A 17504-nucleotide genomic window follows, 5' to 3' on the forward strand; every position below is an offset into this window, starting at 1 on the left:
ATAAAGCGTTCTTTAATAAGCATTGCATACAAGTATTAATAACAAACTATTGCTGGTGAGGTTGTTGGGAATAGCCAATCAGATGTAAGGATCTCAAAAGATGTAAGGATCTTATTATTGAAAAGTTTTTTTCTAATTTAATTCATAGTCTTAGGAAGTCTACAAAGTAGATAGTTGGCGAAACTGTTACGCGTTTAAGTTTTCCTAAACTAAATATATTGCTTTGAAGTGAGTAATTAGATTTGAATTAAATTAAGTACAGAGAGCAGAACTTTTGAAGAAAAGGGACATTACAATTGGATTTTCAATAATTAATTACACAGGAATATAATACTTTTCATGGAATTGTCCCTGATGCTTCATGTCAAATCTAACTTATTTAAGATAAGTTTTATTTGTACTCACCGTAGGCTCACAGTAGAGGGTAAATATATTTAACGAACAGTCACTAGCACGTACATTTTTCATAGCAAGGTTGTTCGGAAGCTAATAACGCCAGAGGCAAACATATTTTACGAGAGAGAATCGTATCTTCCATCATCTCAATGAAAATGAATCGGTCGCTCATAGGACAGATAACAGTTCCTGTCGCTAATAGGACTGTCGCTTCTAGGACTAATTCGAATGGACCCCGTGTCTCTAGATCTAAAGACTGAAAGGCAAGAGTAGTCTCACTGTTATGCCAGATATTATGTTAACATTTAAAGGGTTTGGGTTACCAAAAACCACATTAATACGAGGTGTGATAAAAAATACAGTGAATAATTTTATTGAAAGCAAAGTAGTAAGCTCATATGAAGTTGATTTAATCCCCTTCAAAGTACTGCCCTTGCCAAGCAAATGCATCAATCTTAATGCTGTATCTATGACTTGAAACAATTCTGGAAGGCTTCTTTTGAAAGGGCGTTCAGCTGGTCTATTGTATCCTCTCAAGGTCAGAAATGGTGTCCAAACGTTTTGTTTAAGCACGGTTTTTATTAAATGGTGTCCATCATGTGCACGATATCCAAAAGTAATCCCTGAGGCGCAAGGTGCAGATAGAGCCCAAAACAGCAGTTTATAAAAGGCTCGGAAAGGTTTACCCTCCAAACAAATCTAGGTGACCGGTGGAAAACCTAACGGGCACAAAAGTAGCACCAAACCTCTAAGGTTAAAGGTTGGGTATGTGTGGTAACGAAAAAATTTCCTCAGAAGGAACGAAATAGTTGTTGAAAAGAAAGTTGATTGGTCTGCGCAAGGCAGAAAAAAACAAAGTCAAGCTGAAAAATGGTGATTTTGGTGCAACCAAAACAAGTTGATTCTTTCAGATAGTTTTTGATGTTCTATCGAATGGAGGGCTCGAAATTGAATCTTCAACACCAATGTGATCTCTCTATGACTTACAGTTCCCGACATAAGGCTCCTCGAATATCCCGAAATCGTAATTTTTTGGGCAGTATATCGGGAATGGTAAGAGTGACGCAAAAATAAATCAATCACTTCTTTCACAAAGTTTTTGATGCTTTATCGAAAGAAGGGCTCAAAATTGAAAACTTTGCAAATAACATAAACTCACCCCCACACAGAGAATTCAGTAACGAAGTTTTTATGTTTGTTGACTAGATCATTTTCTATCGACAAATCTAGGGATTTATGTATTTTCTATTTTCAAATATTAAATTATTTTGCTATTTGTTTTGAGCGGGCAATAGAAGGCGAGGAGAAATGCTTTAAATTTCAATTTTCACGTTGCTTACATTATGACAAACCAAACTCGTTCACGGAAATATACCGTGATACTACCACTTGTTAGATGTCATGATAAAGGTAATGAAACTGGTATAAGAGTTAATTCCATGACTACTTTATACGGTTAGCATAGGCATGTTTGGAACGACAGACCTGAGTTTAATCTCCGGAGGGAATTTATGTGGTTCAGGTCTCGTGTTAAGTTGTGTAGGTCCACGTCTCAGATATCCTCGCTACTGAAAGGAATGCTAAATCCCAAAGGCAACCAACCAACTGTGAATAGTCATCTTAACCGTGTCACAAACAAAAGCTATATTTAATTTCACCAATCAATAGCTTTTTGAAATACAAAAAAAATATAACCATTGACTTGTTAGTCCCCATTGAAATAAATTGGTCAGAATTGGACCAAATCGTTTGATTACGTTTGATCGTCAATAATTGACGTTTAATCTAAACGCGCAATGACGTTATACGCATTAATTTGTAGAAGCAAACAAATTAAAGTGTTAGCCCTCCTCTATGGAAGTAGAATTGATAGAAACTGGGCCAGATCGTATGATTGTCATTTGATCGCCGTTTGATGACAACAATCGTCGTTTGATCGCCACGCGTAGTGACGTAATATGTATAAATCCTAGGGAGTCATCAAGTTAATCTGTTAGCTCCTCATGCAATTTTGGCCACAATAATATTAGCCAGGAATATTTGTAAAGCGAATAAAAATCCCTGATTCATTGCTCACTAGTGTTAACAACAATAATGTAATTGAAAATTTCTGCAATTAATATTGAAGAATTAAAATTAAAATTACTGCTTTCTGCTCTCTGTTGGTCGAGAGAGCCACCCGATTATTACCAACAAGTGCTGCACACAATATGTGGGAATGTGGAAAATGTACCTATTAGCTGTTATTCCATCATCTTTCCCAATACAATCAAATTAATCGGGCCAGCATATGTTAAATTATTCAACTTTATTCTCGGATACGCTATAAGGAAAATGAAAGACAGAAACCAGGTTCTGAAGCTGAACGATACTTACCAGGTTATGGCGTATGCTGATGACGAGGGATGATAGATGAACTCTGAAGCTGAATGATACTTACCAGGTTATGGCGTATGCTGATGACGAGGGATGATAGATGAACTCTGAAGCTGAATGATACTTACCAGGTTATGGCGTATGCTGATGACGAGGGATGATAGATGAACTCTGAAGCTGAATGATACTTACCAGGTTATGGCGTATGCTGATGACGAGGGATGATAGATGAACTCTGAAGCTGAATGTTACTTACCAGGTTATGGCGTATGCTGATGACGAGGGATGATAGATGAACTCTGAAGCTGAATGATACTTACCAGGTTATGGCGTATGCTGATGACGAGGGATGATAGATGAACAATAGAAAGGAATGCGGAAGTCTTATTAAGCGCTTACAGAGATATGGGTTTAGAAGTAAATCCAAAGCAAAGTAAATACGTGGAAGTTGGCCTGGACCATAACACTGTAAATTATGGATACGTCAAAATATCAAATAGTATTTTCTACAAAGTAGATACTTTCAAATATCTAGCTCAATATTAACAACCCAAAACCATATCTACAAAGAAATTAAATGTCGAATGAAAGCAGGGATTTTCGTGTTATTATTCAGTTCAAAATCTCTTGTCGTGTCGGAATTGTGTCGAGCAATTTGAAACTTAAAAATATATATATATATAAAACGGTAACCATGCCTGTTGTGTTGTATGGTTGTGAAAGATGGTCGCTTATTCTGCGGGAAGAACTAAACTGAAAATATTTAAGAGTAAAATTATAAGATGAATATTCGGACCCAAGAGGAACGGGAGTAGGGTATGGTGGAAACTTCATAACGAGGAACTACATAATTTATACGGTTTACCAAACACCGTTAGGGTCACCAAGTCTAGGAGGCTTAGGTGGGCAGGTCATGTAGCCAGGATAGAAGAAAGTAGGAAAGCTTTCAAAGTTTTAACTAGAAGAGCAATCGGAAAACGACCATTAGGAAGATCTAGGTGCAGATGGGAGAACGATATTAAGATAGATCTCGCAGAGATAGGAATACAAAGTAGAAACTGGATCCAGTTAACTAAGAATAGACGTCAGTGGAGAGCTTTTGTGAACGCGGCATTGAACCTTCGGGTTCCATAGGCCATGGAGTTAGGTTAGAAATAATTCAGCAAACGCTCTCGTTCAGCACCACACCAATGCTTCATTCTAAGAAAAAACAAGTAGTATTGTCAGTTTTGTAAAAGGAAATTTCTCGTTCGAAGCCGTAAAATTTCACAATTATATGTATAACTTAACGCTAACTAAAATAAAAATATTTTGGGGCATTCAGACATAGCAGCAATGCCTGCCCAAACTCAAAAGCACCAGATGACGCTTTCCCCATTTGTTTCAGAAACTATAATCGCTTGAAGAAAACGAAATAGCAGAGCGAATAGATCTCGTATTGACCCACCGTAATTTTGCAGCGGAGGTTATGTTATCGGTTCCTTCTTGTTTCCATTCGACTTTTTCAACGTCGATATAGTATTGTAATATCCGGCACATGGTTCTATTTGTAAACATTAACATGTGCTTATATTTATAAACACTACCACGTGCATTTACTAAAAGTCACTATGAGAAGCAGACGACACGAATCAGTGCCGCTACCACTCATCTCGTGATGGAAGAGGAACATAACCGCTACTACTATACAGCAGCAGCTACAAAAATCCAAGGAACACCACCTCTAGTACCAGTTTCCGACTGAGAACTCTCTTAGCTTGCAGTGGAGCTCTGAGACCTTCTTCAAACTTAGCATTCTGTAGAGCTCTGTTGGGAACTTAACCCTTCTCCTAGCTTGCAGTGGAGCTCTGAGATCTCCTTCAAACTTAGCCTGCTGTGAAGCTCTGTTGGGAACTTAACCCTTCTCCTAGCTTGCAGTGGAGCTCTGAGACCTCCTTCGAACTTAGCCTGCTGTGGAGCTCTGTTGGGAACTTAACCCTTCTCCTAGCTTGCAGTGGAGCTCTAAGACCTTTTTCAAACTTAGCCTGCCGTGGAGCTCTGTTGGGAACTTTTAACCCTTCTTCTATCTTGCAGTGAAGCTCTAAGACCTCCTTCAAACTTAGCCTGCTGGGGAGCTCTGTTGGGAACTTAACCCTTCTCCTAGCTTGCGGTGGAGCCTCGAGTTTGAGCTTACCACCCAACTTGCAATGGAGTTTTGTGATTTCCTTTACCCGCCTGGCTTGCCGTGCTGCCCTGCAAGACTCCAACCTCTCTTAGCTTGCAGTGGAGCACTGAGATTTCTACTCCACCTCACTGAGCTTGCGACGGAGCTTTGTGAGAAATCCTTCCCTTGGCTAACTGACCTTTGGGACACCTACTTAGTGAACTTTGTACTTATTTAGTGGAGTTGTGCTATACTATTTTATATAAGGGAGTTTTGCTCTACGTTCTACCTGCTTCAGCAGAATTTTACAATATATTTCTTTCTTAAAGAGGTTAATGGCTATACCTGCTCGTATAAATGTATCCAAAGCCAATCAACCTTGAGATGACTAAATTAGTTTGCGTGGGAGAAGAAATAATTAAAACAAGGAAATAAAGAATAATAGAAAAACTTCCAAGCAAAGTTTACGAACGTCTCAATTTCTAATTTAGAGATTATTTTAAAGAAAACTTAAATTCCCGCCAATTGGCAACGTTGATGATAAGCAATTTCAATCAACATTGCATCATTATCAAACAATTAGTAGTGCGCTGGGTTGCCAACTTCTAGGCTCAAATTTCCCGTTTTCTTGCGCCACCCTGTATAAAGTATCTTCCGCGTTCTTGGAAGTTCTAAATGTTCATCTAACATGTTAATAAATCACGATTAGCAGCATTCAATTGTCAATTTTATACATTATCACCTGCTGCGGTTTTTAGGAAAACAATTTCTTGCTGACAATTATTACAGCGACCAAGGATGTTATAAAATAGAGGATCTGTCCTTACAACAAAATCTTGAAGCCATACGTCACAGTTTCGCCACCCCCTACTCTGCCCAGTCCGACCAATAGGATCGCAATGTTTTGAGCCAACAATCATGGCGGGAACTTAAGTAGCCAATCAGACGATGGCGGAAAAGAGAGTAGCCAATCAGACGTGCCAATACTCAGTTGTTTTTTGGCTTCAATGATTTGATAGAATGAAGATACACATGGGAAGATCCTGTATTTTACAACATCCTTGGCAGTGACTTACCTTTTTCTGTTTGTAATCAATGGCTAGTTGAAGTCTTGCAAGCTTCATAACGTCTCCGTCCTCATAAGGTGGACTCTGAGGGTCGTGGTTCAAAATAATAGCCAACTCCTGAGAACTTCTTGTGTGAGACAACAAATCCACAGCAAATTTCTGGCATTGATAGCGCAGCTCCTACAAAGCAAAGAAAAACATATTAATGTGTATTTATTAGGGATGACCAGAACCGGTTCCTGGTGGAACCGGTTTTCGGGTCTGAACGGATCCGGTTCTAGAAGATCCGGTTCCGATACAGGTTTTTCGCATCTAAGTCCGGAACCGCTTCCCAAGATCCGGTTCTGGAACCGGATTTTCGGATCCAGGTATGGAACCGGTTCTGAAAACCGGATCTTTAAGAACCGGTTCTTCGCGGAACCGATTCCGCTGAAACTGAAAATTTGCGACCAATCCTACGCTAAACCCGAGCTGCTACCAGGCTGTGAACATTGTGCTAGATGAAATGGTGGAAGCAACAGGCAGGAGCCCAGGCGACGGCCGCTTGTCTTATTTGGCTAAATAAACTGGGTAACTGGCAAACTCATTAACTAAAAAGGCAAACTGGCCAACTTATTTGGCTAAACACCCACTGGTGGACCAATATTTTTTTCTGGGGCCACAAGCGGGTCTGGGCGGGGAGAGCACAAGCGTATGGTCCTCTTTGCCTTTTTTTGAAGGTGAACTTTGTGCCTCCTTTACGGGTCTTTGGGGGCTTTCGGATCCAGGTCTGGAATCAGTTCCTAAGTTCCGGTTCTGGAACCGGGTTTTCAGATCCAGATCTGGAACCGGGTTTTCAGATTCAGATTTGGAACCGGTTCTTAAGATCCGGTTCTGGAACCGGGTTTTCAGATCCAGATCTGAAACCGGTTCCTAAGATCCAGTTCTGGAACCGGGTTTTCAAATCCAGATCTGGAACCGGTTCTTAAGATCCGGTTCTGGAACCGGGTTTTCGGATCCAGGTATGAAACCGGTTCCGGAACCGGTTTTAAAAACCGGATCTTCAAGAACCCGCTGGAATCGAAAATTTGTGACCATCCCTACACTAAACCCGAGCTGCTTTGTAGGCTGTGAACAGTATGCTAGATGAAATGGCGGAATCGACAGGCAGGCGCCCAGGCGGCGGCCGCTTGTCTTATTTGTCTAAATAAACTGGGTAACTGGCAAACTCATTGGCTAAACAGGCAAACTGGGCAACTCATTTGGATAAACAACCACTGGTGGATCAAATTTTTTTCTGGGGGCACAAGCGGGTCTGGGCGGGGAGGGCACAAGCGCATGGTCCTCTTTGCAGTGTTTTGAAGGTGAACTTTGTACCTCCTTTGGGGGCTTTCGGATAAAGGTCTGGAACCGGTTCCTCAGATCCGGATCTGGAACCGGGTTTTCAGATCCAGATCTGGAACCGGTTCCTAAGATCCGGTTCTGGAACGGGTTTTCAGATCTTCACAGAACCGGTTCCGCCGGAACCGGAACTTTGTCGCCATCCCTAGTATTTATTTCCACAGCTTATAAAGTTTTGCTTTATGTGCAGTATTAGCATCATAATTATACGACTCTTTCTTTTTCAATCTAACCTATTTCACATGGGTTACTCACTTGTTTAAAATGTTACAAACAACAGATTCAGTAGAATATACCATGAAAGTGTTCTAAAACTTTGCAGTACAACCGTTGGAAAAACTTACTCTTAATTCATTGGCGCCTACTGTTCAAACGGATATTCTTCTAATTCAGACTGATGCTACCGAATAGGGCATTAAAACTTACACCAAACTTAATTAACAAGAAGCTCGAACGATAAATACAATTTGTGAATTGGTGTATATTTATTAAATACAGTTGTAGTGCTTTCTACCCGCTCTGAGAGAAGTGATAATGACAATTTGATCTTGCTCAGCCGGAACAGAAATATAGTGCTATTACCATTTTCTCATTATATATATTTCAACACAGGTGTTTTTTTAAGTGATTTATAGTGCTTTTAAGTGTCTTCAAACAATAACAGTCTTTCCGGTATCATGTGTTTTCCAAGTGTATCAGTGTTCATGTGTAACCTTACCTCAGTTCACTACAAATGTGTGTGTGTGTGTGTGTTTTAATAATCTTGTAGATTATTTTTTCTTCCAGTTTGGGGGGGTGTAAGGATCCCCACATTACAGCGTGATCATATGAAATGAAATGAAAATGTCTTTATTGAAGCGGGCGAGGTTCAGCCATGGCTGCTCTACCACCTAACCCTTGTCAAAAGAATACAATATTAAACATTACACATCAAAAGGAACAGAAAAAACTAAAAAAAATACAAGTAAAAGAATAAATCAGAAAATAAACAAGTGACATATGCAATAAAAAGTATCGATATTGTTGGACTTAGCTAAGTTGTTACATAAAACAGTACATGTCGTAAGTGCCAGAGGCCAGTCGCTGGGATTTCATCAAATGTGATTTTAATGAATTTCGAAATGAATTAAATGACTCTATTTCCGTGAGAGCTTTTCGTATCGCATTCCATACTCTCGGACCTGCTCTAGAAAATGATCCTTGCACTATCTTCAGTTTAAGTCTTTCTACATTGAATTTCTCACTGTTACGCGTAACGTGAGAGTGAATTTGTGAGCGCTTTGTAAATTTACAATATAAATATTGTGGGGATTGAGCTTTAAGGATTTTATATATCAGACAACTATAGCGTAGGTATTTTCTTCTCGACATTGTTAAAATGTCGTTTCTATTTAGCACTGGTAGGATATGTTCCGATTTCTTTAAGTTAAAGGCAAACCTAATGCACGAGTTCTGTATTTTCTGTATAGTTTTAGAATTTTAAACGAAGAGAGATGGTCTATATACAACGTCACAGTAGTCTAATAAGGGTAAAACAAGAACTTGTGTGAGGTATAATTTCATAGACTGAGATAGAATGTCTTTGGCTTTGTAAAGTCGACGATATGCTTACAAACGAGACGTGCTATTGTTTATAAGCAGCGCACGATACACAAAACCGGGAAGACACGAAGAACAACACGAAGGGAACCGAAAAGGAACGAGCCACTTGAAGAGGGCCTATAAAAGTGGAGCCAAGGAAGAAGGAGGCATCAGTTAACCGTTGATCAGTGTGACCACCGCTAGTACTTTCGTACTAGATCTAGTACCTTTAATAATACTTTAGTGTTCTAGTACGTTCACTAATAAATCTACTACTTTTCACCTCCTGTTCTTTCTTCATAAATACATTTGGGAGAGAAAAAGGAATCTCATGAAAATTTAGCAATGTACGAAAATTTCACTGTTCCTGGTAATTTTTTCGTTTTTTTTTTCCAACAAAGGTATTTACAAGAGCTGACGTAGGACACAGGTGCCGTCCGGTAGAGACCTGCACGGGCCGAATTTTTCGGCCCGAGCCCAATCCAGCCCAAACGTACCTAGGCCCGGCCCAGCCCGGGCCCGAAAAGTTTTGGAGATTTTCGGCCCGAGCCCGGCCCGGCCCGATAAGTTTTTCAAAATTCTTGGCCCAAGCCCGGCCCGGTCCCGATAAATTTTAAGTTTTTGGCCCGACCCCGGCCCGATATTTTTTAAAAAATTAGCTCGAGCCCGAATCTTTCTCAAAATTTAGTACTAAATTTGACCTAAAACTCAGAAACATTTTCTAAACTTTGGTTCACAACCTGACGCTTGCCTTCCGAATGGTACCATTGCCTGCTAGAACTTTGCCTGTCATCGAGACGACAAATACTCCATTCCCTGTAACAAAAATCTAATTTAATTGATTTTTAGCATAAAGTGAAGATGGCAATATTGTTTAGCGACAGGCAAAACATTCCCACCCCTTCTTGTCATATTTGGGTTCAGTGAAGGTCAAGGTCAGAGCTCAATTTACCGCATAATGCCTGCAATCCTCTATAGTGAAAGTGGAGCCGCTAAGCAACACAAACTGTAAATAGCTGTTGCATTCTTTGTAACATTTTTCACGGACACACTTCTTCAACGTTTGGCTTTATTCCAATTATCGTTTAACGAAAGTCAATAATTATTAAAGAATTGCAATTGATCGGCCTCAGCCCGGCCCGACCTGAAGAGAAATCAGTGTCGGCCAGCCCAAGCCCGGCCCGGCCCAAAGAAATAACAGAGTCGGCCCGCCCAAGCCCGGCCCGTGCAGGTCTCTACCACCCGGTCGCCTCCTCTAACTAATACATGACCACAGTAAACAATATTACATATTTGGTGATCCGTTTAAACAGTAGGCTATTAAGAAATCAAAACTCGATTTTCTCAATAAGCCCATTTTATATTCTTGTTTTCTCCCGACATCCTCTATATTTGTCATACTTGTTACTTCAGTAGTTTTACAGTGAGTTCTAATACGACAATTAAACAGGGATTCCATCACTATTTTTAGTTTGGAGGTGTTAAGTCAACATTTTGATGGTGCAAGTGGTTTGCACGGTTTGTATCGAATTTTGACTGTAAAAGAGTTAAAGTTGGTGGTTCTTTCAAGAATGTGGGGGATCACTCCCCACCTACAGAGGAAGGGGTTACCGGATAATAAGATATTAACATCGTAAAATGTCATAAATAGAGTGAAACGGAAGCATATAAAATTTTAGTACTTTTTTCCCAGATCTAGTAATTTTTTCTATATGTTAGTCCGAAATATTTTTTGCTGGGTGGTCACACTGCCGCTGATCGAAGCATTGGAAGTCGCATCGGACGAAGGGACTCTAGCTTTCCTAAAATTCCTGGAGGCTGCTTTGAAGCAAATGGGATTCCTCAACACAAACCATAACTCGAGAAACTGCCATGAGCCGAGGAAGTTATCCGAGGACCTTAACCTCTGAAGTCGCCTCAACACCCCTCCCCCCCGGTGGCTGCCATGAACAAAGTGGTTCCCGTATAAAACATTCCTTTCTTTAACTCTGGTCGTAAGGAATATTTAAGTTATTAACATTGTAGACACAGACACTATTTTGTATTTTTATAAAATAAATAGGTGAAGAACTAGAATCCGGTACTGTCGCTGTTTCTATCCACACAAATTATTGCATTATACATAAAAAATAAAAATACAGATGAAGTATAAAAATCGAATCTTTGTCACTCCTCTGCTAACAAATGTAGCTTTATTAACAAAGTGTACTTGGGGATTCGGATCATCCCTAGCGTGGATGTGCCCGTGGTCTGACTCTCTCCGAGTCATGAATCTCAAACTTTGTGACCTATTCTCACTAGGGATGGCAAGAACCGGTTCCTGTTGGAACCGATTTTCGGGTCTGAACGGATCCGGTTCTAGAAGATCCGGTACCGGAACCGGTTTTTCGGATCCAGGTCTGGAACCGGTTCTTCGGACCCAGATCTGGAAGCGGTTCTAAGATTCGGTTCTGGAACCGGGTTTTCAGATCCAGATCAGGAAACGGTTCCTTAGATCCGGTTCTGGAACCGGGTTTTCGGATCCAGGTCTGGAACCTGTTCCTAAGATCTGATTCTGAAACGGGTTTTTGGATCCAGATGCGGAACCGGTTCTATAAACCGGATTTCCAAGAACCGATTCCTCGCGGAACCGGTTCCGCCGGAACCGGAACTTTGTGGCCATCCCTAATTCTCACCACAGGTACAAATACGTTTTAGCGAAGAGTTAGCCCTTTAAAAATTTGTCACGTTGGTAACGTTATCCCAAAGCACGTTGTATCCATGAAAAACACTCGGCTCATCTATATAATTTTTCTTCTCCGTTCACGTTTCGTGAATAACGTTATTCCGCGGATACGTTCATTTTCGAAAACCTGAATAAACTATTTTAAAACTACATTATAGCCTATATACTAGTCTACAACTGCATTTTAAAACTATGATTTTCATTTACGACATACTAGATGCCTATCGGGGAAATCAAAGAAATTCGGAGACATGCGTCACGGACATTTTTTGAAATTAGGATATTTTGAACGGAATGACCCATACAGAATCACACACATATGAATCTTCCAAACCATGAGTAATTATTTAGAATTTCCAAAATCATTTACCCAAGCTAAAGTGATCTTAATACAGACGTGGTAGTGATGTTGTCCAAATGAGCTGTTCCGAAATATCGTCGTTGCTCTCTGCTCATAAAAGTAGAGAACTCCGTATCATTCACTCAGCTGTTAAAGAAGTTTATAATTCTTATCTTACTATCTTGTGATCAGATACTCATAAAAGAACAACATTTACGAATTCCGAATTTTTCGGAAATTCGCTATTTTTCCGAATTCCGGAAACTGAAAGTTCCGGTTTCGGAAACTAAAATTATCGTATTCTGGATTTCGGAATGTTTTTGACCATCCCTAGTATAAAGCTATCGTTTGCCCGTTCGACGCTTACTTAAATAAAGAAAGAACTACATTTTTTTTTTTTTTTTTACATCAAATATGACTTTTCAGAAAGGAGATGGGAAAGGTAGTGATAGAAGGTGTTTTCATTTATAAATGGAGGAAGGCACGGTTGCTGAGTTCTAGAGCATTTACCTCTGGTGCATACGGTCCTTGATTCGATCCTAGCTCGCGCCAAGTGCAGTGGCGGTTTTAACAGGTAGGCCGGGTAGGTCTACCCAAAAATTTTGAACAATATATAAATGCTAAAAGAGTAAATGCTTTTTGCTCTATTTATATTAATGGTACACATGTAATTATTTAACAAATAGCATCAACCAGTACTGTAAAATTAATTTCCTACTCTCATTAATCAATCAAATTTGTATATGTATCCATAAGAAAGCGAGCAGGCCTACCAAAAATTAAAATCCTAAAGCCGCCCGTGGTCAAGTGAGCTTTATGGTGGACAAACACCGTATGCATGGGTATTCTAAGAGTTCTTCCACTTTCTTCATTCTATCATTTCATTCATTTCTCATCGTCACTGTCTCCTTTAGCCTAGCCGGCATATCTAATTGTGGGACGTAAAACTTAAAGATTTCAATTCATTTTAATTCGATCCCCGGCCCAGTACTTTTGTGGTAGACAACACCGTGTCCATTGGTTTTCTACGGGTATCCCGTTTCCTCCCACACTCTTATTTCACTAATTCTTCCATCATCATTCACTTGTCTTAATGATTTGTCTTCCTTAGCCTAAAGAACATTATCATGGGATGTTAAATTGAAAGATTTAATTTGTAAAGGTAATGTGAGAAGGGTTTTATAATCTGTACTTACAATGTAATTAAAGGCACCTAAATAGCAGTGAAGTGGCGACATCTGTTCCTAAAAAATATCCTGAGTCTTAAGATTTCAAAAGCTTAGCGGTTGTAACAGGCACATAGCTAGAATTTTGTGGAGGGAGGGGAGGGGGAAACCCGTGACATGAAACACTGTGGTCATCACATTAGGGTCTTTATCATTCTAAACTACTTTACTATCAACATATATTGATTTGTTAGAACAATAAAATGAGCAGTGGCGGATCTAAGGGGGCTATAGGGGCTACAGCCCCCTTCCCCTTGACGCTCAGATATACACTGGATAAAATGAGCTTCAATCCTGCTTTACACTGGATAAAACAGAAAAATATGGTTTAGCCCCTCCCTTGATCATATCCTGGATCCGCCCCTGAAAATGAGGATATGTTGGTAAGTATTTTAATAACGAACTATGAAGAAATCTCGAGTAAAATAAAAAAAAAAAGTATTGAAAAAGATTAAATAATATTTACGTCCTACGTCTGTTTATTCAAAAATAACAATTTTCCTTTCATTATGACCTCAACTATTATAAAAAGTACATACTCAAGATTGTCTTGTAAAATATTTGACAATATCTGAGTTTCTTTCTCTGTTGAATCAAATTTAACAGAACTTTCCGATTTTTTTTTTTTCCGTCAACTACTCTACACTCGGTTCCAAATGACAGGTTAAAGGAGCTGTAGAAAATTATTTTTGAAATAACATGTTTGATACTGGAAGGATGCGATGACAAAAAATTATGATAAAAAATGTCCACGCTGTTGCGCAATGGCACTATGCTTTCGAAAGCTTGAAATCTTCCTGACTAGTAGCAGAAATTCTGAGAATTCCGTAACTTTTCTAGAAATTTCAAATTCCCTGTCTCTTCCAGGATATCTCGCTCACCTCGTCACATGTATTGCAAGTAATACATATCTCCTCATAAGAAAGAGTAACCAAATGCTTCCTGTAGTTTTATTTTATTTTTAACGCTGATCTTCCTTTTTCTCATTTCATTTTGTTTCATCCTTCCTTAAATTTTTTTCATTTCTGGTCTCGAAGGGAGGGGGGTACGGACCCCCGGACCCTTCCTTGGCTACGTGCCTGGGTTGTAACAATTTGACCCCGTGTTCTTAATATGTACGATATCAAACATTTCGCGAAGACGTCAATTCGCAACAAAACCTAAAAAGCTAACATTGTTCAAATGACCGTTAACCTCGTAACCTTGAAACTTTGGGTTGATCTGATGACCTAAGTTGACATTAAAAGCACAGAAGTACTTTGAAGTAAGTGACAAACAATATTAATGACCTCTTTATAATAGGCTACCTACAGAAAACAACAGAAGTTGAACGAGTGAAAAACCTTTATGAATAGCCAGCCATTTTATATGTTGTTACAAAGGCAATACAGTAAAGGCAAGAGACAAGTTCATACTAACTTTGGAAGTTAATTTTTTCTTTTAATATTTTTATGTATTTTTAATCTTCTCAGGACATATTTTTAATACTCTTATGTCGTTGGTCATTGCACTTTTTATAGAAATCAAAAGGATTTAGCTGGAATTAGATTTCGTCATATTTTATGGTCATAATTCTCTATGCTTTTTTTTTTTTTTAATTTCCAAGTTATAAAATTCGATAATAAAATGGCTGTTGACGTGACACTTTGGTAGGTTAAATCGTCATCAAAAACTTCTTTTCACTTGTAAAAGTTTCCATCAGTGGAGAAAAAAGGGTCTGTTAACCCGTACGTGTGTTAATTCATTAGATAAAGATTACAATAACTTTTATACAAGGTAACCAAAAAAGTTTTTGCCGTTCTAGAGCAGTGATAAAGAGAAATATCGTGGATGGTACGTACACTGAGAAAAATTTACGGGTAAAAAGTACGTAAATTCAAGTGATTTTTAGGACCTTTCGTAAGAATGACTTTCCAACATTACTGAGAATGTTAATTGTTCTTGTCCGTTCTACGTATGTTTTCTCCTTACTTTTCCAGATAAAAATGATGACGTCAGAACTTATGAAAGATATGACGTCATAGTTAATAACAGTAATAATGGAGCGACATCATTACCGGTCATGTTAAAACTCAAGTGGAATGGAAAAATCACAAAACAGGAATGTTATATTTCTAGCTGTTGCTAGACATTTTGCGAGGCAAACATGGAAAAATTACATGAAGGAATGGTAGAAACTCCGTCTTTGACTGCATTTAAATCTGTATGTGGAGACTTACGCACTGTATGTTCCAGTTAAATCTGCATGCACTACTGTGAAAATGCCATGACGAAAGGATACGAATACATGCATATACTTTCTTACCACGGTATAATGAAATGCTTGTAACAGTCATGGACGAAATTAACTTAATCGAGCAATGTGTTTTCCGGAAGCATCGAAATAAAGCTTGCAGTAAATAGTGCACGCAAACACTAATAGAATGTAGACTCCACTACATAGGTTCGGAACACGCTCCTTCGGAATATACAAATTATAAGCACCCACTTTTTTTTTTTTTTTTTTTTTTGCTAGCCGGAGCTAGCTATCCGCTCGAGGGTTACGCCCTCTATGGGAAGGATTGTGGTGGCATAATAGGGAGATATAGAAGTAGTTGTAGCTGGTCTATGGGATAGTATCATACTTAGTTAGGAGGGGTAAAGAAAAAAATAAGGAATGACGGTAGGATAATTATAGAGAGGGATTTTTATTTATTTATTTATTGATTTTTAATATTGTCAGGTTGAACATTGTGATCTTTAGATCACAATCATGAGATGAGGATGAAAAAGGCGAAATGTAATGCTGTGAAGTGCAAAAGACAATACATCACTGGGTTCTGTTAGTTAACAGATGCTGGTTAATCTTCTCGCTTGGGGGCTGCTCCAAGCATTGATGAAAGACAAGAGGAAGCCCAGATTAGTGACAGAGGTTTTACAGTGCGAATGATGGACAGATGTGGGGCTGGAGATCGTCGGTCTTCAATTCTTCTGCTAAGGGGAGATACTTGTGGTTTGGGGGTAGAGTGTAATGGTAGATCGTGAAGAGAAGAGATAGCGGTGTATGTATGATAGGAGCTGAAATCGGAAAGTCTATGTGGGCGTTCATGGTGTCTATAAGGAGCGGATGTCGTTCATGCAGATGTTTATCGATATATTTGAGACGGAGAGATTCGAGATGAAAAAGAATATGTGGAAAAGGCATTCGTTCGTACAATTCGTATGTCGGACTAGGCAGTTTTATCCGGTATGCAATGCGAAGTGCATGGCGTTCCAAAATCTTCAATTTGTTGTAGAAGGAAGGAGGTGCAGCGATCCAAGCCAGATTAGCATAATGTCAAAACTGGACGCAAAAAAACCTTATAAGTATTTAGCACAAATGTGGAACTGAGACCCCAAGTAGTACCTGTGAGGCGTTTTAACAAATTGAGACGGTTTGAAGCTTTGGCAATGACGTCCTGTAAATGTGGTTTCCAAGTGAGATGTGTGTCTAAGGTTAGGCCGAGATATTTGACAGATTTGCTGAGTTGAAGACGGGTATCATCGACTGTGAGATGAAGTAGGTTGGGATTTCGGTGAACCTTCGTGCGCTTTTTGGGCGGCAAGAAAACTATAGTCTGGGTCTTTAAAGCGTTTATTTTGAGGCGCCATTTTTCACACCAGTTAACGAAGGAATCTATTGCGGACTGCATTGAAATGTTAAGTTGATGAACAGTTTTGCCGAGTGCTAGAAATGCGGTGTCATCTGCATATTGGTAAACCTGAACGTTAGGAGTCAATGCTGGTAAGTCGGCTACATATAGAAGATAAAGCAGAGGAGAGAGTGAAGATCCTTGGGGTACACCAGAGTAAAGGAATATAGGATGAGAGAATGTGTTATTAATAGAAACGTATGCAAGGCGACAGTGCAAAAAGTTATAGATAAATCTGATATAGGTGATAGGAAGACGAAAGTTCAGAAGTTTGTACATAAGTCCGGCGTGCCATACTTTATCAAATGCTTTCTCTAAATCAAATAAGGTAAGACAAGATGGTCGTGATGTATTATAATGGTTGGTGATGTGATTGAGGAGACGTAATAACTGATCATTAATGCTGTAGTTTGGACGAAATCCGGCTTGTGAACGTGGTAAAAGATTATAATGAGTAAGATGGACGTGTAGACGTTGAACTAAGATTTTTTCGAGAATTTTACTGAATACAGGTGTCAGTTGGATAGGGCGATATGAAGAGACACTGTCGGCTGGTTTATTAGGCTTAAGGAACATCAAGATCTTAGACGTCTTCCAGT

The 17504-nt window shown here is 39.2% G+C and overlaps 1 protein-coding gene across 1 annotated transcript in view; it reads right to left on the reverse strand.

Moving 5' to 3' along the window:
- Window positions 1-17504, reverse strand: part of LOC145670507 (transient-receptor-potential-like protein) — a 130279-nt gene that overhangs the window by 80734 nt on the left and 32041 nt on the right. The window contains 1 exon segment of the mRNA XM_081739257.1: window positions 5992-6162. Coding sequence (XP_081595383.1) covers window positions 5992-6162 — 171 coding nt within the window.

This window comes from Thermobia domestica, chromosome 14, assembly GCF_964235325.1.
Source record: "Thermobia domestica chromosome 14, izTheDome1.hap1.1, whole genome shotgun sequence".
NCBI classification, from domain to species: domain Eukaryota; kingdom Metazoa; phylum Arthropoda; class Insecta; order Zygentoma; family Lepismatidae; genus Thermobia; species Thermobia domestica.